The sequence below is a fragment of the Mustelus asterias genome, chromosome 1 (genome assembly GCF_964213995.1).
Source record: "Mustelus asterias chromosome 1, sMusAst1.hap1.1, whole genome shotgun sequence".
In the NCBI taxonomy this organism is placed as follows: Eukaryota; Metazoa; Chordata; class Chondrichthyes; order Carcharhiniformes; family Triakidae; genus Mustelus; species Mustelus asterias.
The window spans coordinates 71,425,965-71,449,620 of record NC_135801.1 but is presented as its reverse complement, the minus strand read 5'-3'; the positions used below and the strand labels follow the sequence as shown (position 1 = coordinate 71,449,620).

At 41.6% G+C, this 23,656-nt stretch overlaps 1 protein-coding gene across 14 annotated transcripts in view; it reads left to right on the top strand.

The window, feature by feature from the left end:
- LOC144494088 (calcium/calmodulin-dependent protein kinase type II delta chain) overlaps positions 1-23,656 on the top strand; it is a 344,749-nt gene that overhangs the window by 220,120 nt on the left and 100,973 nt on the right. For 8 of the 14 annotated variants that reach the window (XM_078213767.1, XM_078213738.1, XM_078213690.1 and 5 more), the window contains exons 6-9: positions 5,474-5,546; positions 10,445-10,547; positions 11,977-12,060; positions 18,697-18,791. In XM_078213767.1, coding sequence (XP_078069893.1) covers positions 5,474-5,546; positions 10,445-10,547; positions 11,977-12,060; positions 18,697-18,791 — 355 coding nt within the window. Of the gene's footprint in view, positions 1-4,469; positions 4,543-5,473; positions 5,547-10,444; positions 10,548-11,976; positions 12,061-18,696; positions 18,792-23,656 lie in introns of all 14 variants that reach the window. The other 6 variants (XM_078213682.1, XM_078213758.1, XM_078213730.1 and 3 more) reach the window with 1 other exon arrangement.

Genomic DNA, 23,656 nt, shown 5'->3' with positions numbered 1-23,656 from the left:
ATCACTGAATTAATGTATTATAATTGCTGTGAATTTACCAAGCTCTAGATGATGTTGGGCTTGACCCACTGATCATACCATTGTCCTCGAGTCAGAAGGTTGTGGATTCAAATTTCACTCCACAAACCTGAGCTCATAATCTAGGCTGATAATTCAGTGCAGTACTAAATAAGTGCAGCAGACAGACATGCTATCTTTCAGATAAGAACGAGGCTCTGTGTGCCCTCAGTGCTGGAGGTAAGCTTTTCCATGGCAGTACTTGAAGAATAGGGAAGTTCTCCTCAGTGTCTTGATCAATATTTGTCCCTGAAATGCCACTAATGAAACACTATCGTATTGCTGTTTGTGTAACCTTGCTGCATGCAGAATTGTCTTTCATGTAGGTTAGTGATTGGGCTGCATTTTCACAAAGTCGGGGAGACTCCGTGTGTTAAAAGTGGCGGCCAAGACATGATTCCAGGATTCCCACCCCATTCCCAGGATTTCCGATTTTCAAGGCTGCCTTTTAAGGGTTCAGGCTACTGTGCATTAAGAGCCAATACCGTGCACTCCCAACCTGTCCTGGTTAGGCCTCGTCCTCCACAGTTTTCATAGAGTTTTATCAGCTTTTCAAAGATTTGTTGTGCACCATAGACTGCATGAGAGAAGCTTTTGAAAGTTAAGTTCCAAAGGTCATTCCCATGTTCTCCATGACAAGGTATATTTCTCCCCCATGCCAAGCTATGGTACTTCCATGCCCATTCACCCACTATACTCTTTAGAACCAATAGTGACAATAAGGTGAATAAAAAGTTTTAAAACAAGAATAGTTATTCATTCATAACTTGCAACTTTCTTAAAAAACCTTTTTATTATAGGCCATTCGTCCAGACCTTGTAAAATAACAATAGCTGAAACTTCAAGCAGTAGAAATCGTTTTGTCTTGTGTAAATAAACATTGTGAATTTGACAGCTTAGATCAGCGAGCCAGAGTTATCAACTAAGTAGTGTTTTCCCTTGGGGCTTAGATGTCTCAGTGGGTGAAGCCCCACAGCACTGAAACGAGCCTATTAAACAGCTCATCTCAGCATCTGACTGCTCCTGTGGCTGCCTCTGAATTATTTCCAACCCCCACACAATGAAAACCCCACCTTTCCTGGCACTTTCTGCTAAGGCAGCAGGACAATTATCTCAACTCCCGCTACTTGTCTGAGGATGAACATCCAGCTTACTATGTTTTAAAAAGTATTTTTTTGGCTATAAAATGCTTTGGGATGTCCTGAGATTATAAAAGGTAAATGCAAGTAACTTTTTCTTCTTTGTAGTATATAAGACAAGGAGCAGGAATAGGCTATTCTGCCCCTCGAGCATGCGCTGCAATTCGATAAGTTTGTGTTGATCTGTTTGTGGTCTCAGTTCCACTATCCCTTTGACTCCCTTGGCAATCAAAAATCTGTCCAACTCAACCTTGAATATATTCAATGGTCTAGCCTCCTCTGCTCTGTGGAGAAGAGAATTCCACAGAGTCTCAACCCTCTGTGAGAAAATATTTCTCATCTCAGTCTTAAATGGGGACCCCTAATTTGTAAACAATTTCCCCAATTCTAGACTCCACAACAAAGGGAAACGTCCTCTCGGCATCCATCCATCAATATGTAAGGATCTTTTATGTTTCAATAAGATCTTGTCTCATTCTCCTAAACCCTAATGGGTATAGACCCAACCTGCTTAGCATTTCCACATAAATTAATCCCTGCATTCCAAACTTCAGCCACATGAAAATTCTCTGAACTGCTTCTAATGTAATTATATCCTTTCTTAAGTAAGGACACATTTAAACCATCTAAGTCCCTATGTATACTTTACATGTGCTCTTAATAGCTTACTTCCATAGCTTTCCCTCCACCCCATGGAGTGCCCAGGTGGCCCATATGCACCGCGAGATGGAGGTAGAGCTGGAAGCCATCCAAGGCCCTTCACCCAGGAGACTCCAGCAGTTTCCAGCCCTTGTGACCCTACACTCAACCTTGGAACACCTGGATAACAAACACACCTATGTCAGACTCCTGTTTATTGACTACAGCTCAGCCTTCAACGCTATTATCCCAACAAAACCTATCTCCAAACTCCATGGGCTAGGGCTTGGCTCCTTCCTCTGCAACTGGATCCAAGACTTCCTAACATACAGACTGCAAACAGTTAGGATAGGCAACGACACCTCCTCCACGATTATCCTCAACACTTGTGACCCGCAAGACTGTGTCCTAAGCCCCCTACTGTACTGCTTATACACCTGTGACTGTGTGGCCAAATTCTCCTTCAACTCGATTTTCAAGTTTGCTGACGACACCACCATAGTGGGTCGGATCTCAAAAAATGATGAGAATCTGGTGAAATGGTGCGGCGACAAAAATCTAACGTTAGTAAAATGACAGACAGTTATCAGCGTCAGGAAGTGTAGTGGCCCTATTTATTTCAACGAGGATGAAATGAAAATGCTCAAGAGCTTCAAGTTTCTAGGTGTCCAGATCACCAACAACTTTTCCCTGTCCCTCCAAGCCAATGCTATAGTTAAGAAAGCCCGCCAATGCCTCTACTTTCTCAGGAGGCTAAGGAAATTTGGCATGTCCGCAATGACTCTCTCCAATTTTTACCGATGCACACAGAAGGCATCCTTTCCGGATGTATCACAGCTTGGCATGGCTCCTGATCTAACCAAGACCGCAAGAAACTATAAAGGGTTGTGAATGTAGCCCAGTCCATCATGCAAACTAGCCTCCCATCCATTGATGAGTAAACCTCTGCTGCGAGCCCTTAAAACTGAAATTATTACCTAGTTTGCATTTTGCAATCTGAAGAAACAATCAGAATGGCTAACGATTTGTACCTGTAGACTGCAGTTTGAAGCAAATTCATTAGTTGTGGCTTTGTATCAGAACCACCTGGGATCTTACATATCCTTTACAGAATTGATAGAAAAGCAAGGATTCATTTTGACATTAGTTGCTGTTGAGTAGATGTCCAGTGATGCACATCGCTGTAGTTAATTGTTTCCCAAAATGACGTACATTTATTCCATCCTAAATTGCCCTGGGAATTTGTGTAATAATTACACAAGTAGGTAATTTAAGATAATTGGAAGGGAGGATATCGGAAAGAATTGCTTGTCTTAATCAGAAAATGTTTTAATTTCGACTGGAAGTGATTCATTTATGGCCATCCAATTTTTATGTTTTTTCTTCTTGGAGATGTATGGAGTTGTGGTACAGAACAGATTTGAAGTGGAGAAAACAAGTAGTGAAAAGATAGCTGTAGCCAAAAAGGGGAAGTAGAATTGTCATTCACAACTACGCACAGATGCCCAGACAGTTTGTGTTTTCATTGTTTCATGGGTAACCATAGTTATTATTTATAAGTGCTCAACTACAGTATTTGTGCTAACTTTTGTTTATTTGCTCTGCTGCTCCGTAGAAACTAAAAAAATCCCTTTCCTTGAAAGATACATGATTTGCACACGCAAAACATATCTTTATTTTAGTCCTTGGCCAAATCTTTATTTGGAATGTCAGTTATCATGTTGGTTATTTTACTTTTATTGTGCTTAGACTCTTACTGCTGCCTCCTTCAATCAGAGAGTCGAAGAGAACAATTCTGAGCAAGTGATTATACACTTGATAGTGTATAAACTGGTCAGTTATCTGACTATTATAGCTGCACACAACATATGAGCAATGACAGTTATCCAAAGGGTCCTGTTTGCTGCCATCCCATTCCCCATTCCCTGCAATCTAGGATGATGGTATTTTCCACTTGTATGTCAAGGTTATATTTCTTTCATTGAAGAGCAAGGTGAATGCTGTGATAGTTAATCTCGCATTCTCCTTTTTTATTAAGAAAACTAATTGCAAATCTGACCTTATTTCAGTGCCATTAGTTCCTGTCCCACTTGCATCTAATTTGTTCTGCGACCATTTTATCTATGACAGTTGACTTCTTTAAAACTGTTTGTTCATAAAAGAAAACTGTGGATCATAGGTGATGGTATTTGTGAAGATTTATCATACATCTGTGTATGTCAGTAAAAGGATAGTGTGATTGTAATTGAGTATAATTTGCTCTAAGATTTGCTTTGTCATACACAGTACCAGTCAATCATGGCTTTATTAAATTATGAAAAACAACTTGCTGTGTTTTGTCTGTCTGGAATGTTTAAAATAGTCATCTGTAGCATCCATACATTTTTATATATAACATGTTAGATCAAATTAGCTTTTTAGCTGATTAGATTTATTTTGGAGATTATTCTCAATAAAGACTGTGGTACTTTTCTTTTAAACTTCTAAGTGTGGCTTCGTTCACTGTCACTGTTTTTATTCCTTTTTCAAGTTGCAATTGAAGTTCTGTTCAGTACTGTGAACTTTCTATGTGTGTGCTGTGAATATGTACCCTAAATTTCTTCTCCCTTCCATTCTGCCCTTGTTTCTTCACAGTCATTGTATACAGCAGATTCTAGAAAGTGTAAATCATTGTCACCTTAATGGCATAGTTCACAGGGACCTGAAGGTCAGTATTTACCCATGAACTGCAACCAGAAATACATTAATAGCGGGTGGGAAACAACCTTAAAGATATCCCTTGCCTCAGCACAATCTGCATGGTGCCTTTTACCTATTTGCAAGTCCACATGTCTGCTATGCATCATGGCTGAAAGCTTTTGAATGCAATTGGGGGGGCAATCTTTTCAATTTTCCGGTTCAGGGCACCAAACTTTTATTAAATAACTTGTTTGAATTGTTATGGTGCAAAGTATGGGTTTGTGAATATGTAGTTTTTTTTCTTAAATTTTGCTTATGATGCATTGCTGCGTGTGAATGAACACCACTTCTGTTCTGAGACTTGGACTGTGATAGCAACTATTTATACAACTGGTCACATGTTGCTCCATTGGAATACGTATAGGCAGTCGGCAAAAATGAGGAATTATAAAGTGTTAAAAATATGACAATACTCTTTTAACCTAAATTAACAGTTAAATGTTGATTATAATGTTTGCAACCTTCATGTTACATAATAAAATGTTGATGAAAGGTACAAAAATACTGAGAACAACTAACTTTTGAAAAGCATTTGTTTTCCAAAGGTGTCGTTTTGGAAACCATTATGTTGACCAAAATTAATAGACAATTGTTGAAGTAGCTACTTGCTACTCTTTTCTCATTGGCTAATCATGACCTTATGGTTACCACTGAATGTCTAGCCAGTAGCTAAAAAAGGATGACTATATAGCTAATTGAAATCATTGTGTCAAAGCTGTGAACATTATAGCTCATGCGCCAATGGTTATTCTGCTGGAGCACCTGTGTTTAGGTCCATTAAGGGCAATTCCAAGAAACACCAGTTGTTTGCTATTGACCATTAAGCCAGTCTCTCCAACAGTACACAGAGAGTGAGTGTCAGCTTGGAACTAATACACGCCCCTGGTGTTTGCATGCAGTCATTGCATTCAGCAGATCCTGGAGGCTGTGCTACACTGCCATCAGATGGGTGTGGTCCATCGCGACCTGAAGGTGAGTGATTTGAAGATGATAATTTGAACAGTTCAAACTGGTCTGCAGTCATGCATGAGGTTGAATCAAAGCTCCTTCCAACTTCCCTACGTGTGTAAGGCCATTGTTATGGCCCAAAGCAATAGCCCTAACGTGTCACTGCCTTTGGAGGAAAGCAGATTTGGGAAGGTAGGGCATATTTTGTTCTGAAAAAAATAAGTATAAACGAGCAATTACGGTTTTCCTTTCTTTCAGTCTTCTGAGTCATCCTTACCTGCGGTATTGAAGTTGGTGACATGCTACAGTTTGGGGTTGGTTAGCTTAATTGGCTAGACAGCTTTTTGATGATGCAGAGTGAGGCCAACTGTGTGGGTTCAATTCTTCTACTGACTGAGGTTATTCATGTTGGTGGTTCTTCTCAACCTTGCCATTTGTCTGAGGTGTGATGACCAGATTAAATCACCACCAGTCTATGGTCATCTTGGACTATGGTGACTTGCCCTTACCTTTATGATTCTGCAATACTCATAACTCTTGCTCATAACTCTTGCTCAAGCCTTCAGAGGTTTGGCAGGAAGTTTGAGCATGTGAGCTCAGGGACCAATAGCAGACCAGCTTTTTGCCTTGCTCAGTATCCTCATGTCAGCAAAGGAAACCATTGGAGTGGAAGGACTTGATTGTATAGAAGGCTATGTTTTGCCACTTGACAAGACTGCACTTAAATATATAGATATATTTCCGTCCTTTTTCTACTACTAGTTTCTTGGAACAATTTCCAGGTACTTTTAGGATTAGTTGCTTCCTTGATGGTTTTGAGAGTGGATGCACCACATGCAGAGGAACTTGTAAAGGAAGGGGTGTAAGTCCAGTCATTGTGATTCATGTTGGGACAAACAGCATAGGTGGGAACAGTGAGGAGATCCTAGTGAAACTGCATCAGGAATTAGGTTCTAAATTAAAAAGCAGGAGCTTAAGGGTAATAATTTCTTGATAATTTGCATAGGAGCAGACAGATCAGGCGAGCTAACATGATTAATGGGATGGTGTGAAAGGGTTCCTTTTCATGGGGCACTGACACCCAACTCTTCAATAGGAAAGGGCTTGACTGATGGAATGGCCTCCACTTACACAGTGATAGGAGCAATGTCCTATCGGAAAAAGTAAACAAGAGAGGTGGCAAAAGTAAGGGAAGGGTGGATCCACAAGAAGCACGAGCAGCCTAAATGTAAATAGAACAGGGCAGGAAAGCATAGAGAAGAATCAAATCAGGAAGGACATTAATGGCAGGGGAATTAGTAGAATGGGAGTCTAAAAAAGATTATACATTATATGGAGCTCAGTGTTCTAAGTGCAGTCTAATCAAGGAGGTTCTATGCAACTGTAACATAATTTCCCTGCTTTTCAATTTTGATCCGCGAGAAATGAACCCCAATATTATCATTTATCCCTTGTACATTTTGTGGTGAGTTAGTTCAAAATACAACTGGAAGAATTGTCAATTTGGAGCCAAAAAAACTTAATTAAATTTACATACCTATTCCTCTTTAGATACCTTGTGCAGATTCACCTTATCCAAAAAAAATTAATGAATGTCAACCTTAACCATTTTCAAGTCTTTTCAACCCTTTTCCAGTTTCAAAGCACAGGCAGGATTGGTATTCAAATACTGCTAAAGAAAACAATTATGTTTAAACTGCTCTCAGAAATACAGCACAAATTGCTAAAAATTACCATTAAAAACCAATTGATTTTTTAAAAAGGTTTGTAAGTTTTAAATTCATGGGTGCAGTTAAATGTCACTCCTATTATGGAGCTCACAGCAAATTGATTGGTAGTAGTTCAAAAAATGTGTAGCATTATAATATAATCAAAATATATAGCATCATCTTAATCGTGGTTTCTAGTCAGCTAAAGACTGAGAACCGCCATAATTTGCCCACTAAGAATGGAGCCAGCCTGCAAACAGATTTCTCATTGCTCTGAGTTGGTCATTAAGAGTTGGCAGGGAGACATACTAAGAATGGATTCAGTGGAAGTGCAATTGGAATAAAGCTTCATCCCAAAGTAAAATTCCTTAATGAATTTTAAGGATTTTAGTTTAAAGTTTATTTATTAGTGTCAAAAGTGCTTAAGTTAACACTGCAATGAAGTTACTTTGCAAATCCGCTAGTCGCCATACTCTGGCTCCTATTCGGGTACACTAAGGAAGAATTTAGCATGGCCAGTGCCCAAAACGAGCACGTCTTTTGGACTATGGGAGGGAAACTGGAGCACCCGGAGGAAACCCACACAGACACAGGGAGAACATGTAGACTTCACACACAGTGTGATCCAAGCTGGGAATCGAACCCGGTCCCTAGCGTTGTGAGGCAGTGGTGCTAGCCACTGTGCCACCGTGCCGAGTCTCAAGCTCCATTTGGCTTTTAATGTAGGATTTGTTTTAGTAAGTTAAATAGAATCAAATAAGAAATTCTGGAAAGCCAATGTATGTGAATGTCCAAAAAGACATGTTTATGTGCATTGTCAAATTTGGTTTTGCTAAATGAATGATTTTGCCGTAAGGTATGACCTGAAGCCAGCAGTTAGATTGTGGAAAGTGCTTGTCCAAATTATCTGCCTCTCCGTGGGCAGCACGGTAGCACAGTGGTTAGCACTGCTGCTTCACAGCTCCAGGGTCCCGGGTTCGATTCCCGGCTCGGGTCACTGTCTGTGTGGAGTTTGCACATTCTCCTCGTGTCTGCGTGTGTTTCCTCCGGGTGCTCCGGTTTCCTCCCACAGTCCAAAGATGTGCGGCTTAGGTTGATTAGCCAGGTTAAAAATTGCCCCTTAGAGTCCTGGGATGTGTAGGTTAGAGGGATTAGCGGGTAAATATGTGGGGGTAGGGCCTGGGTGGGATTGTGGTCGGTGCAGACTCGATGGGCCGAATGGCCTCCTTCTGCACTGTAGGGTTTCTATGATTTCTATGTCTCATTCAGCCATTACCTAAATTGCAAATAATATCTACATCCTTCATTGAGGCAGTATACTACGAGGGCTTGGAGCAGAGAGATATTGGAAAGCTCAATAATTTTGAAGGGTACATCTAAACCAGAGGAAACATTTGTAAACAGAAATATTTTGCCATCTTCCATGCATGACTGCAGATACTGGACTCTTCGCCCTGAGATACATGCCTTTTATTGCTGCTCAACAGTCAAGCCAGTTATATGTGTTGCTCAGTCTTAACATCCTTTTACAGTTTTGCTTACCTGATTAACTTTCAGTGGCTTTCATTTTGCATCTAACAAGCAACTGTATTATGTCTAGAGTGTTGTGATAGGTTACCTTAATATCGTAAGTGGTTGATTGTTGATCAGTTTAAATTAGTTTGATTTTGGTGTTCTATGCAATCAAAAATTAAGTTCTTGGATGGAAGAAAATTTGAAATGATTCCAGAATTGTAAAAGATGAAAAATATAGCTTTTTAGTTTAATAAACCTATCTATGCACTCTTAATCTAGCCTATCTTTTCGAATATCCAGTCACCACTGCCCATAATACAATGGGTAAGGAATATGTTGACATAACATTGCTTCTAGTGACACTCTGCAGACTACATCAACTCCCCGGGGGGGCAGGCATTGCCTTCAGCCACTACCTGCATGGCCCATGTGAGTTTTGACAACGACATCAATGAAGAAACCCATGCGTGCTGCAAGATGGAGTCATTGTCTGCACTTGGGGAATCAATGTAGTCTGCATATTACCACTTTGAAACTGCATTGCACAAGCAAATTTTCCCATTGTGCGCCTGCCAAAGATTTGGATGAGTTAGGCTGGGCTGTGGCTGCTTTCCCTTTCTTTTCTCTTCCTGGGAAATGATTTGCTTCCATGTCAACTCAAATTGAGAATTAATTTAGGTAAACTATTTAAATTAAGGTTCCTGAGGTTGACCCACTGGCCACTGGATTGATGATTAAGTACAATTTGTGCTTTAAAATATTTTTGCATATTATTTGCTTTTTTAATTAGATGTGGTAATATGATTTATAGATAAGTGCAATCCAATTCTAGAGTTGCTAACAAATATAAAATTATCTAAATGAAATAGCAAGTTGTACTTTACAACTTGCAATACTTGATAAGTTTTTTTGATTTGAATAGCAATCTTCAGTTTCTATAAACTGAAATTATTAACACATTTATCAATAATTCTGCTGGTATGAATTGTATATTTTCTAAAATGTTAGTTAACATACCATTTGACTATTTTTAGTATATAAACCAAAGGTTTGCCTGCTATCTAAAGCATTATCTTTCACTAGATGTTTTTCAACATTCTGTTTGATCTGGAATCATTTAAGACACGTTTAATTGTATGACCTTTATCTATTTCAGATTTATTTCCTTTTGAGTGCTAAACAAGCAGGAAAAACAATGCAGTTGAGAAGCCTTTCAAAGCACTATAAAGTTGTGAAGCTGTAATAGGTTGGGTTTGGGATAAAGAATAAAGTCTAGATAAATTGGATTTCGTGCCACAATTGGAAACTGCTCGTAGTAGTGATTTAAATTGACTGTCACTGTGCAATCACAGAGTAATGATCTGTGTCGTTGCAATGTTTGATTCTTTGCCCTCTGTAAATATCCAACTAATTATTATACAAACAAGTGAAGTTGACCTGAAGTCTGTAGAACAGAGCTTGCCATTGCTGATAATTTTAGATCAATGGTAGAAGTTAGTTAATAAAAATTGTCTCTTGTATGGGTCTGACTCTCTGGAGAATAAATAACACTTCTGATCTATAATGCTTTGGTAACCATTTTGTGAAAAATCATTTAGTTCGAATATTTTGCTCGAGAATAACAGTTCATTTAGGGATATGAAAAATATAAATTTTGAGGTTTACTAATTTTTTTTCATCCACTCTTTTAAAATGAAGCCGGAGAATTTGCTCCTAGCTAGTAAATTGAAGGGAGCAGCTGTGAAATTGGCAGATTTTGGTTTGGCAATTGAAGTCCAGGGAGACCAGCAAGCATGGTTTGGTGAGTACATTGTAGAATTATGTTTTACTCTCCTGCAGTTTAATGCCAGTTAACAAATCACATCAGATTTTTCATAAGTCATCATTCAAAGGATTTCCATCTAGGAATTTCAAAAAAACAAATTGTTATGGCTTCTTAATAAAGCAAGTTTGGATGCCTGGGACAATCCCCTTTTCATTAAGGGCTATCTTTGATTTGATTTATTATTGTCACATGTATTGGTATACAGTGAAAAGTATTATTTCTTGCACGCTAAACAGACAAAGCATACCATTCATAGAGAAGGAAAGGAGAGGGTCAGAATGTGGTCTTACAGTCATAGCTAGGGTGTAGAGAAAGAACAACTTAAATATGGTGGGGCCATTCAAAAGTCTGATGGCAGCAGGGAGGAAGCTGCTCTTGAGTCGATTAGTATGTGACCTCAGATATTTGTACCTTTTTCCAGATGGAAGAAGGTGGAACAGAGTATGCCCGGGATGAGTGGGGTCTTTGATTATGCTGGCTGCTTTTCTGAGGCAGCAGGAAGTGTAGACAGAATCAATGGGTGGGAGGCTGGTTTGTGTGATGGGCTGGGCTTAGTTCACAGCCCTTTGTAGTTTCTTGCGGTCTTGGTCAAAGCAGGAGCCATACCAAGCTGTGATACAACCAGAAAGGATGCATCTTATAAGGTGTCCAGTCCAGTACTGACAGTTCCCAATATCAGTGACAAAACAAATTTTCCTCATATCCAAAAGCTCAGGACAATGGAGCAAATCTGCAGTAGGGAAGGCAGGTGGTACCTGTGAAAAAGAAATATGCACAGAACACACTTTGACCAGCCATAAGAATTGCTGAAGAATATAGGCAGTAATTTTTGCCTCTGAACAATAATGTGAAACAGACAATATTGGCGTGGCTGCCTGTTAAACAACTGTCCGATTCCATTGAAAATAAAAACAAAAATCAAGAGGGGCTGAAATAATATCACCCATTTTAATTGATTATTCCAAGGCAAAATGATTCCCCGTTGTATCTGAATTGGAGCAGCTTATTGAGGCTTGGGATCCAAGTGTTGGTGTTTGCTTCATTAAGGTCAGCTACTGAAGGTGTCTGCCACAAAGAATAGAGGAAAGTATCTTCAATAATTTATCGTGACAGCAATTTCTTTGCTCCCAGTGTTTTGCATTTGTCACCAGGATATTAACATTTTCAATTTTTATCACCAGCTAAATAATTTCCTACTTTCTAATTTCTTTCAAAATTAGGTCATTTTTGCTTGTCAGTTAGTCTGCCATCCATGTTAAAATTTGAGTTAATGGTTTGAAATGGATTTATTTTCTGCATCATACTAACCAGATATTAAAGGGAATGCAAAGCCGTCTTGCTTTACTGAAACATAAAATTTATTTGAAATCAGCTCCATTTCTGAAAATGCTTTGCTAATCCACAGGTTTTGCTGGTACGCCAGGATACCTATCTCCTGAAGTATTAAGAAAAGATCCATATGGAAAACCAGTGGATATGTGGGCTTGTGGTAAGTAAATTTCATCATTTATGAGGCATTCTATCAGACATGGAGGATATCTCCGCCAAATTGTTTACTTCCTGATCAGGCATAATGTTATTGATGTATTAAAAATAACCAAACTGACACCAGGAATCCTTGGATAGAAATACAAAATGGGCACCATGGTTCTTTTTCCCTTCCCTCACACAGGAACACTGAAGCCAATAATAACATCACGGTGGCACAGTGGTTAGCACTGCTGTCTCACAGCGCCAGGGACCCGGGTTCGATTCCCGGCTTGGGTCACTGTCTGTGTGGAGTCTGCACGTTCTCCCAGTGTCTGCATGGGTTTCCTCCGGGTGTTCCGGTTTCCCCTCTCAGTCCGAAAGATGTGCTGGTTAGGTGCATTGGCCATGCTAAATTCTGCCTCAGTGTATCCGAACAGGCGCTGGAGTGTGGCGACTAGGGGATTTTCACAGTAACTTCATTGCAGTGTTAATGTAAGCCTACTTGTAACTAATAACTAAGCTTTACTTCTAACTTTAACATAGTGTGTGATCTGGCTGAAATCAAATAGCTCAGCACTGACCAGGAATTAAACCTGGGACTTTTACTTTTTGGATTCTGTTGTATTAGTTCTTCCTGATAGGAATGTAGTTCTAGTATTTAGAATTTGGGGACACAAGGACAAAATTAGTCCTTCACGTATCTCCAAAACAATCATCACTGTTTATGGCAGAAACTTAAGCTACCTTTGCTCTAGGTTCTCACTCCTGAAACTCTTCAGCCTTCTTTCCTCTCCATTTAAAAAAAATATGAGAATGAGAACTCATTTCCATCCAAGTGTCAATTTCCAATCCAGGTGAGCCTGTGGAATTCACTACCATGGAAAGCAATTGAGGCCAAAACATTGTATGTTTTCAAGAAGGAATTAGATATAGCACTTGGGGCGAAGGAGATCAAAGGATATGAGGGTGGGGGGAGGCGGGATCGGGCTATTCAGTTGGATGATCAGTCATGGTTATAATGAATGGTGGGACAGGTTCCAAGGGCTGAATATCCTCCTCCTGCTCCTATTTTGTACATTTCTATGAATGGCAAAAGAAGCAACATGAGGAGCAACTTGTTTACACAGCGAACGGTTAGGATCTGCCTGAGAGTGTGATCAATTGCAGCTTTCAAGGGAATCGCATCATTATCTGAAGAGGAAAATCTTGCAGGACTACAGGGAAATGGTGTGGAAGCAACATTAGAATATTGTCTTTGCGGAGAGCTACCACACATACAATAGGCTAAATGACTTCCTTCTGTGCTGTAACCATTCATGATTCAATCTGTCAAGTATTACATTTAGCTTGAAGGCACTACAAAATTATCAAGGATCAAGCAAAACAAAAGTCAATTAATACAGAATGCGTCAAGTAGTACTTTGCAAGAGGGATAGCAGTGTGGTACAGGTAAAAGGAATAGACAAGGCAGTTAAATGGAGAAAGGGTAAAAGAGATGACCACTCTTTGGGTGAAGAAATTTCTCCTTATCTCAGTCCTAAATGGTTTAACCTGTGCCCTTAGACTGTGACCCTTTGTTCTGGACTCCCCCACCATTGGGAATATCCTTCCTGCATCTATCTTGATTCATCTTTTTAAGAATTGTATAGGTTTCTATGAGATCCCCCCCTCATTCTTCTAAACTCCAGCAAATATAATCCTAACCCCCCCCCCCACCTTAATCTTTTTTCATATGTCAGTCACGCCAAGCCAGGAATCAGTCTGGTAAATCTTTGCTGTACTCCCTCTATAGCAACAACATCCTTCCTCAGATGTAGAGACCAAAACTACACAATATTCTAGGTGTGGTCTCACCGAGCTCTATAATTGCAGTAAGACATCCCTGTTCCTGTACTCAAATCCTCTCCCTATGAAGGCCAACATACCATTTACCACCTTTACCACCTGGATGCTTACTTTCAGTGAGTGGTCTATAAGACAATCCAGGTCTCGTTGCACATTCCCCCCTTCTCGATCTATGGCCATTCAGATAATAATCTGCCCCCCTATTTTTGCTACCAAAATGGATAACCTCACATTTATCCACATTATATTACATCTGCTATGCATTTGCCCACTCACTCAACTTGTCCAAATCACGCTGAAGCAGCTCTGCATCCTCCTCACAGCTCACCCTCCCAACCAGCTTTGTATCATCTGCAAATTTGGAGATATTACATTTAGTTCCCTCATCTAAATCATTAATATATAGTGTGAATAGTTGGAGTCCTAGCACTGATCCCTGCGTACCCTACTAGTCACTACCTGCCATTCGGAAAAAGACCAGTTTATTCCTGTCTGCCAACCAGTTTTCTATCCATCTCAATACCCTTCCCCTTTTTTTCCTGAAATTACACTTTATTACATTTACTATTAGAAATGTACAATGAATCATCTCTTTCAGCTGTTGAAAATATGTACAGATTTCAGACAAATAAGTGTCAAAGTCAATGGCCAGAGTCTTACTGTTCATGTCGGTGGAATTTTCCCATTCCACTGCAGCGAACGGAGATTTGGCTGGCCGTCAAATTCTTCGACCGCACTGTAGTGGGAGCAGGGCATGAACGGCCGGTAAGATGGCGCCCAGTGTGTGCCACTGAACAAAGCATGGTAACCAAAAAGCACCTTTTAACAAGATACACAGGTCCGTTTCTCATTTTATAAAACTACATTGCTAACCTTCAAACTATAAGAACCAAAGTTAAAAACCATGTGAACCAGACTCAGACATAAAAAATCAACTTAGTAACTGTTGAAGGCAAACCTGTTCACTGGGATTTCCAACACAAAAGGAACAAGAATGCATCTCAGTGCACTAATACCCTACATCTGCTCCTTGGCTTTTACCTGATAAAGCATTCAAGAAAGTCAAAATAGGATAAAGCAGTGCAACTCGACTGAGAAAATCTCCATCAGCTGTTATGGATGGGTAGAGGGGGCAATGGGAGGAAGGGCAGCAACAACGTGAAACAAACTGGAACGGTATTTGCAGCCGTGATCTCATGAGCAAACAAATGGGACAGAAAAATAAATACTAAAAAAAGTTGTAACAGATGCCCATGACTGCATATATACATCTGATGACACAACCTTAAATTGAATAAAACAACCTTAAATTTATCTTAAATTGCTGTTCTTTGGTTCTTGCTCCTGTCACTATTCTGTGCAGACTTTGAATGCCTCTATCAAATCTCCTCTCAACCTTCTCTTCTCCAAGGAGAACCCCAGCCTCCCCAGTCGATCTATGTCATGAGTTCCTCATACCTGGAACCATTCTTGTGAATATATTCTACACCATCTCTAATGCCTTCACATTGTTCCTGAAGTGTAGTGCCCAGAATGATACTTAAAGTGATACTTTAATTTTTTTAAACGAAACTGTCTTATATCTCTCTCAACCCACCTATTCTGGAATCAGAGGCCACTGAATGTCTAAAGAAAGTAGAGCCTTATGTGTCGCAATATTGAGGGTGGCATGGTAGCACAGTGATTAGCACTGATAGTGCCAGGGACCCGGATTCAATTCCTGCCTTGGGTTAGTGTCTGTGGAGTTTGCACGTTCTTCCCATGTCTGTGTGGGTTTCCTCCGGATGCTCCAGTTTCCTCCCTGTCGAAAGATGTGCAGGTTAGATGGATTGGCCAGGGTAAATTGCTCTTTAGTGTCTCAAGATGTATAGGTTAGGAGAATTCGCAGGGTAAGTATGTGGGGTTACAAGGATGGGGCCTGGTTAAGATGCTCTGATGGAGAGTTGGTGTAGACTCGATGAGCTGAATGGCATCCTTTTGCACTGCAGGGATTCTATGATGCTTATTTCAATGTCAGTTCAATTTCAATGAAGGTGGGGATCTAAAAATTTCACATTATACCAAACATAGCTTTAATCATTGACCCCCATGAGCACAGATTAAGGGGGGGGGTGGACTTTCCAGCATGTTTAATCACGGCAGTCTTTTCCAGACTGTTTTTCTGACAGGAAGACAATGTCAAGTGGGGTATGGCAGAGATCGGTATTGGGGCTCTTGCTGTCTGTGGATTATATAAATTAATTAGACTTAAATGTAGGAGGGTTGCAGATTATATGAAAATTGTTAAATAGAGATTGCAGGAGGATATGGGGAGGCTGGTCAGCTGGGCTGATCAATGACAAATGGAATTCAATCCGGATAAATGTGAGGTGATGCATTTGGGCAGGATCAGAGAGACCTTGGTGTGCAAGCACACTGGTCCCTTAAGATAGCAGGGCAGGTGGATAAAGCAGTTAAGAAGGCATTTAGTATACTTGCTTTTATTAGCCAAAGCATAGAGTTTAAGAGCAGGAAGGTTATGCTGGAACTATATAAAACGTTGGTTAGGCCGCAGCTAGAATATTGTATGCAGTTCTGACATCCATATTATAGGAGGGATGTGATAGCACTGGAAAGAGTGCAGAGGAGATTTACCAGGATGTTGTCTGGACTGGAGAGTTTTAGTTATGAAGAGAGATTGGATAGACTGGGCTTGATTGCCTTGGAGCAGAGGAGACTGAGGGGGACATGATTGAGATGTATATGCTATGAGGTGCATAGATAGAGTAGACAGGAAGAAACATTTCCCCTTGGTGGAAAAATTAATGACCAGAGGTAGGAGGTTGAGAGGGGATGTGAGCGAAAACCTTTTCACCAGAGGGTGATGGGATTTTGGAACTCACTGCTTGAAAGGGTGGTGGAGGCAGAGATCCTCATAACACTGAAGAAGTATTTGGATGTACACTTGCGATGCCAAGGCATAAAAAGGCAACCAAATGCTGGAAAATGGAATTAGAATAGTTGGGTAGTTTGACTTTGACCAATGTAGACTTGATGGGCCAAAGGGCCTTTCTCTGTGCTGTAGACCTCTGACTTTATTCTTCCCTCTAATCAGCTGCACTGGAATGACAGTGAATATAACAGAATGCCCAAAAGTTGATTAAGTAAATTTAAGAAGATATTTGTGTCAACTCAAAGTATTTTTAGGGGATGCTTAAATTTGTCCTGTTTTCAAAACTAGTGAATTCAAGCTGGATGCTCCAAAATTGAAATGAAATTATTTTATGCATTCTAGTAATATACAGGAAAACTATCAAATAAATTGGTTTCTTCTGCTTCAAAAGCACACAAGTTGAATCAAAGTGCGATAATTTCCAGAAACAATGCTCTTAAAGCAAAATTTATGATAGCATGATTAACACATAACTTTGTTAAACGTTGCCCTCTATCCAGTGGATTTGAACTCAAATCATCATTAATTGCTTCTTTTGTAATGGTTTCAACCCATTTCCAGTGTTTGAGTTCATTGTCTAGGTGGTATCCTGGACAATGAACTGGATACTTCCATCCATGAGAATCCTGTTATAGTATGACATGCAATCCTAGAATTATTAGAACTACTTATTTACTAGGATGCTACCGGGACTTGATGGATTGAGTTATAAGGAGAGGCTGAATTGACTGGGACTTTTCTCTCTGGAGCGTAGGAGGCTGAGGGGTGACCTTATAGAGTCTATAAAATAATGAGGGGCATAGACAAGGTAGATAGTCAATATCTTTTCCCGAAGGTAGGGGAGTCTAAAACTAGAGGGCATAGGTTTAAGGTGAGAGGGGAGAGATACAAAAGTGTCCAGAGGGGCAATTTTTTCGCACACAGGGTGGTGAATGATTTACCAAATGAACAAGCTGCCAGAGGTAGTAGTAGAGGTGGGTACAATTTTATCTTTTAAAAAGCATTTTAGATAGTTACATGGGTACGATGGGTATAGAGGGATATGGGCCAAATGCGGACAATTGGGATTAGCTTAGGGGTTTTTTTAAAAAAAGGGCGGCATGGACAAGTTGGGCTGAAGGGCCTGTTTCCATGCTGTAAACCTCTATAACTCTACTGACCCACCCCTTCTAGGTCTCTGCTAGTGGAGACTAATGCACAACTCTGTATAGCGAGTTTGAGTGCTTAGTCTCGGTTGCACTGATTTAGCCCTTACCTTCCTCGTAGCTCCAAGTGTTGGGAAACCTCCAGTCTAGGTGTAGAACCCAAATTTCTTGAAAACTAAAGGCTAAAATACTTGTGTCCTCCAGGTGTCAGTAATGTGCCCAACCACAAACATTTTGAGAAGGTGACATTCTTCATTGTGCTGGAACTGTTTTTTGGAAAATTAATTGGGGCGGCACAGTGATTAGCACTGTTTTCTCATCCCATCAGGGACCTGGGTTCAATTCCAGCCGGGGTGACTGTCTGTGTGGAGCCTGCACGTTCTCCCCGTGTCTGTGGGGGTTTTGTCCAGGTGTTCCGGTTTCCTCCCACAGTCCAAAGATGTGTAGGATAGGTGGATTGGCCATGCTAAATTGACCCTTTGTGTCAGGGGGATTAGCAGGGTGGAGTTACGTGGAGTTACGGGATAGGGCCTGGGTGGGATTGTGGTCGGTGCATTCTGGGCTGAATGGCTGCCTTCTGCACGGTAAGGATTCTATTCTGTTCTATAATTCTAAATATTGACCTGTACTGTTCAAAAATAATTTGCTGTGGTCTGAACATGTTTGACCGCTTGGCTGTGCATTAACCGCATTAATACTGTTTTGATATTGAGTATTTATTTAATTTTGGCAGGTGTTATTCTGTACATACTACTGGTTGGTTACCCTCCCTTCTGGGATGAAGATCAGCACAGGCTGTATCAGCAGATCAAAGCTGGCGCATATGACGTAAGTAAATTGACTACTCCTGCAAACTCTTTCAAGCAGTTGAAAATGTGTAGAGGTCGCTTTAAACCTCCTGACTGCAGATATGTGTTACTTACCACTCAAGTGTTATTTATTACTGAGGCAAATATTGCAATTGATAGCACCAGAAATTGTTTTTCCCTTTCTTTTGTGTTTTATTCCCTTTCCCCAAAGCACAAAACCTAGTCTTGCAGCCAGCAAACTTTGTAACTGACATCTTAACACCTAATGTGGTGGATAGGTCTATCAGTATACTGTTTCATCGAATATATTCTGCCACATCCAAATGATCTACGCTCACGTTGCCTTTAATCATAAAATCCCTACAGTGCAGAAGGAGGCCATTCGGCCCATCAAGCCTGCACTGACAAGAATCCCACCCAGACCGTAACTCCACATATTTACTCTGCCATCCCCCCTGACATCAAGGGGCAATTTAGCATGGCCAATCAACCTAACCTGCACATCTTTGGACTGTGGGAGGAAATTGGAGCACCCGGGGGGAACCTATGCAGACATGGGGAGAACATGCAAACTCTGCACAGATCAAAATGCTGGCACAATCACATCTGGAGCAGTGTTATGATTATTGAGCAAGTGTGTAATGCCATTATCGATTAGACTTGCAACCTGTTCAAGAAATAAAACTGTTTCCTTAGATAGGCGTTTGTTAAAATCTGTGGAAATCTGGCATTCTAAGAAATAGCAGACAGAAGAGAAAAAACAACAGCAAGGGTTTAATCTAAAAGCTTGATTATTCTGATGCAGAACATTCAACTAATTGGATTGAATCTGTTCTTTGATTGCAGTCTCTATAAGATTAAGAGGTAGATTAATCTTATGTAAGGTTAATTCTCATCATGAAACTTCACACAAACATAACCTTCAATGTATTAAGTTCAGAGAAATTTTGAGCAGCATCTTACCCAGCTGCACATAGGCAGGGTGGGGGGGGGGGGGGTGATATTTGCAGAGTAGTGCATTGGTTCAGCTACCCGTCCGCATGACTGCCTTGGAGCGACCTTGCTGGAGGTGGGTGAGCAATGGAAGGGGCTCACCTGCTTTTAGCTGCAGATATAGTGGATGTGCTAGCTTTCCAAAATGCCGTAGAGTTGGAAGTGGTCCCACTAGATTAGAAGTGAGCAGATGTTACACTGCTTTTCAAGAAAGGAGGGACAGCAAAAGCAGTAAATAAACCAGCCACTTAGCCCAACATCAGTTGTTAGTAAAATGGTGGAATCTATTATTAAGGAAGTGTGTTGATGATATCAACTGTGGGAAGCTAAGTTGTGGGGAGAACAGAGAGGCTGCAAAGAGATATAGATGAGTTAAAAGGTGGGCAACAAGATGGGCTATGAGGAAATGTGAAATTATTTACCTTGGTCATATGAATAAAAATGCAGAATATTTTTTTTAAAGTTGAGAAACTTGTGTAAGTATAGATGGTCAAAGAGACTTAGGTGTGCTTATACAAGGAAGATAGAAGCGAGCATGCAAGTGCAGCAAACAATTTGGCAAATTGCATGTTAGCTGGGGACTGGAGCACAAGAATAAGGAAGTTTTACTAATGTTGTACAAGGTTTTAGTAAGACCACACCCCCGGACTACTGTGTGTGGTTTTGATTTCCACATTTAAGAATATACTCACATTGGAAGCGGTGCAGCAAATGTTCAATAAATTGGTCCCTGGGATGAGAGGCTTGGGGTGGGATTTTCCCAAAAAAATTCTAAGTGTCGCATTTGCATAAAAACTGGAGTAAATCTCGCTGTTTTCTTTTCAGCGGGATTTTCAAAATGAATTTCCCACACTCTGTTCACTGTGGAGTGCCTCAGTGTGAATCACACTGACAATCAGGGGGCGTGGCCTATTCCCGCTGGAGATGCTGGCAGCATAGTGCTAAGCAGGCCACTGTGCATCCATCAATCTGTCAGTGCCAAGATTGGCTCAAGCACAGTAGCCCCGCACTGCTGGTCTCCTGATCACTGGCCAGCTTGATCGCTGACCAGCCCCGCAACCCTCAATACTGCCCCTCAGAACCCCCCCATGCCCTGATCGCTGGCCTACCGGACCCGTCTTGATCTCCTTCCACCTCTACCCCCCGCAGTCCCAATACGATCCCCCTTCCCACGCCCTGATCCCCAATCGCTGGCCTCCCTCCCTCTGCCACCAAGCCCAAGTGCAGAGTGGCAGAGGGGCCCTGCCCCATTTAGCCCCATTCGGTGGGCAATGCCAATGTGCTTCCTGGGCACTGGCACTCTACTCCTTGGGCAGCCAAGTTGGCAACGCCCAGGGACATCCCCCCACTGCCCGACCCTCTGGGGGGTCTTAATGGCCCCCCTTCACTCCAGCAGGCTCAGGCCACCAGCTCCCTGCAAGTGGGAGGCTATTGTAAACCGCGCTGGAGTGAAGCACTCCTGGCAGGGGTGTGAGGCTCCAGCGGGCCCGAAGACCCACGGTCTATGATGAGAGGCTGAGCAATTTGGTCTTGGATGCAAGGCATTTCATAGGAGCAATGTTAAAGGTGCTAATAAAACGCACAATATTGTTGTACATCCAAGAGTACTTAAGGAAGTGGCCCTAGAAATAGTGGCTGCATTGGTGGTACAATATTGTACAGACTCTGAAACAGTTCCTAAGGATTGGAGGGTAATTAATACTGCCCCACTATTTAAAAAGTGAGGTAGAGAGAAAACAGGGAATTATAGACCAGCCAGCCTGACACTGGTAGAGCCCATTATCAAACATTTTACAACAGGACACTTGGAAAACAATGGATGCATCGGACAGAGTCAGTATGGATTTACAGAACAAAGAACAAAGAACAATACAGCACAGGAACAGGCCCTTCGGCCCTCCAAGCCCGCGCCGCTCCCCGGTCCAGGATTGAATCCTGAATCCAGGATCCCCGCCCAATTTTCCAGCCTATCTACATACCAATATCTTATCCACCGAGCTGTCCCTCACAGCTACGATGCTTTGTTCATCACAACCTATTAACTCACCCCCACCCCCCCATTCCAGACCATGTGATCTCCAGGGAGAGGCGAAAACCCAGAGTGAAAAACCCCAGGGCCAATATGGGGAAAAAAAATCTGGGAAATTCCTCTCCGACCCCCTGAGGCGATCGAAACGAGTCCAGGAGATCACAATGGCCCTGATCGGAAAATGCTTCCCAACCCTAGTCATTTCCACTTCCACGAACACCATATGAATTCCCTGCCCCCGAGACAGGTTCCCAACTATCCGCAGTCTCACTCTGTACTGGCACCAGCAAGATGATCATAGAATGAAGCCTTGAAACGAGAAACCAGGAACAATTAGCCCGCGCCGCTCCCTGGTCCAAACTAGACCACTCTTTTGTATCCCTCCATTCCCACTCCGTTCATATAGCTGTCTAGATAAGTCTTAAACGTTCCCAGTGTGTCCGCCTCCACCACCTTGCCCGGCAACACATTCCAGGCCCCCACGACCCTCTGTGTGAAATATGTCCTTCTGATATCTGTGTTAAACCTCCCCCCCTTCACCTTGAACCTATGACCCCTCGTGAACGTCACCACCGACCCGGGGAAAAGCTTCCCACCGTTCACCCTATCTATGCCTTTCATAATTTTATACACCTCTATTAAGTCTCCCCTCATCCTCCGTCTTTCCAAGGAGAACAACCCCAGTTTCCCCAATCTCTCCTCATAACCAAGCCCCTCCATACCAGGCAACATCCTGGTAAACCTCCTCTGTACTCTCTCCAAAGCCTCCACGTCCTTCTGGTAGTGTGGCGACCAGAACTGGACGCAGTATTCCAAATGCTGGGAAATCGTGCTTGACGAAACTACTGTAATTCTTCAAGGATGTAACTGGTAGAGTTGATGAGATGGGTGGGGCAGTGGATATGGTTTATTTGGACTTTCAGAAGGCTTTCAACAAAGTTGCACATAAGAAATTAACATGTAAAATTAAAGCGCATGGGGTTGGGGGAGCGTATTGAGATGGATTGAAAATTGGTTGACAGACAGGAAACAGAATATGAATAAACAGGTCTTTTTCCAAATGGCAGGCAGTGGCAAGTGAGAAGGGATCGGTGCTAGGGCCCCACTATTCACAATATATATTAATGAGTTAGATGAGGGAATTAAATGTAATATTTCCAAATTTGCAGATGACAAAAAGCTAGGTTGGAGGATGAGCTGTGAGAACGGTCGTTTCTCGACCTTTTGACTAAGATCAAGTGTCAGATCAAGCCCAAGATGGGATGTCTTATCTTGTCAGCTTGGACCTGTTTGTGTCTCTTGTGGGGACCATGAATTTGATTCAATTGGAATTTGAATTTGGTTTTTGGAACAAGCAAGGAATAGGTTTGGGTCTGCCCGAGCCACTCTGAGCATTGGCTTCGTAACTTGAAGAATGGAGTAAAACATTTGGGGAAAAAAAAGAGAAGGATGCAGAGATACTTCAGTGTGATCTGGACAAGTTGAGTGAGTGGGCGAATGCATGGCAGATGCAGTATATGGTGGATAAATGTGAGGTTATCCACTTTGGTAGCAAAAACATACGGGCAGATTATTATCTGAATGGCTGTAAATTAAGAGAGGGGAATGTGCAACGAGACCTGGATGTCTTGGTAAACTAGTCACTGAAGATAAGCATTCAGGTGCAGCATGCGGCACAGAAGGCGAATAGTATATTGGCCTTAATAGCAAGAAGATTTGAGTACAGGAGCAGGGGTGGGGTGTCTTGCTGCAATTATACAGGGCCTTGCTGAGGCCACAAGTGGAATATTGTGCAGTTTTGTTCTCCTTATCTGAGGAACGATGTTCTTGCAATAGAGGGAGTGCAGGTTTACCTGACTGAG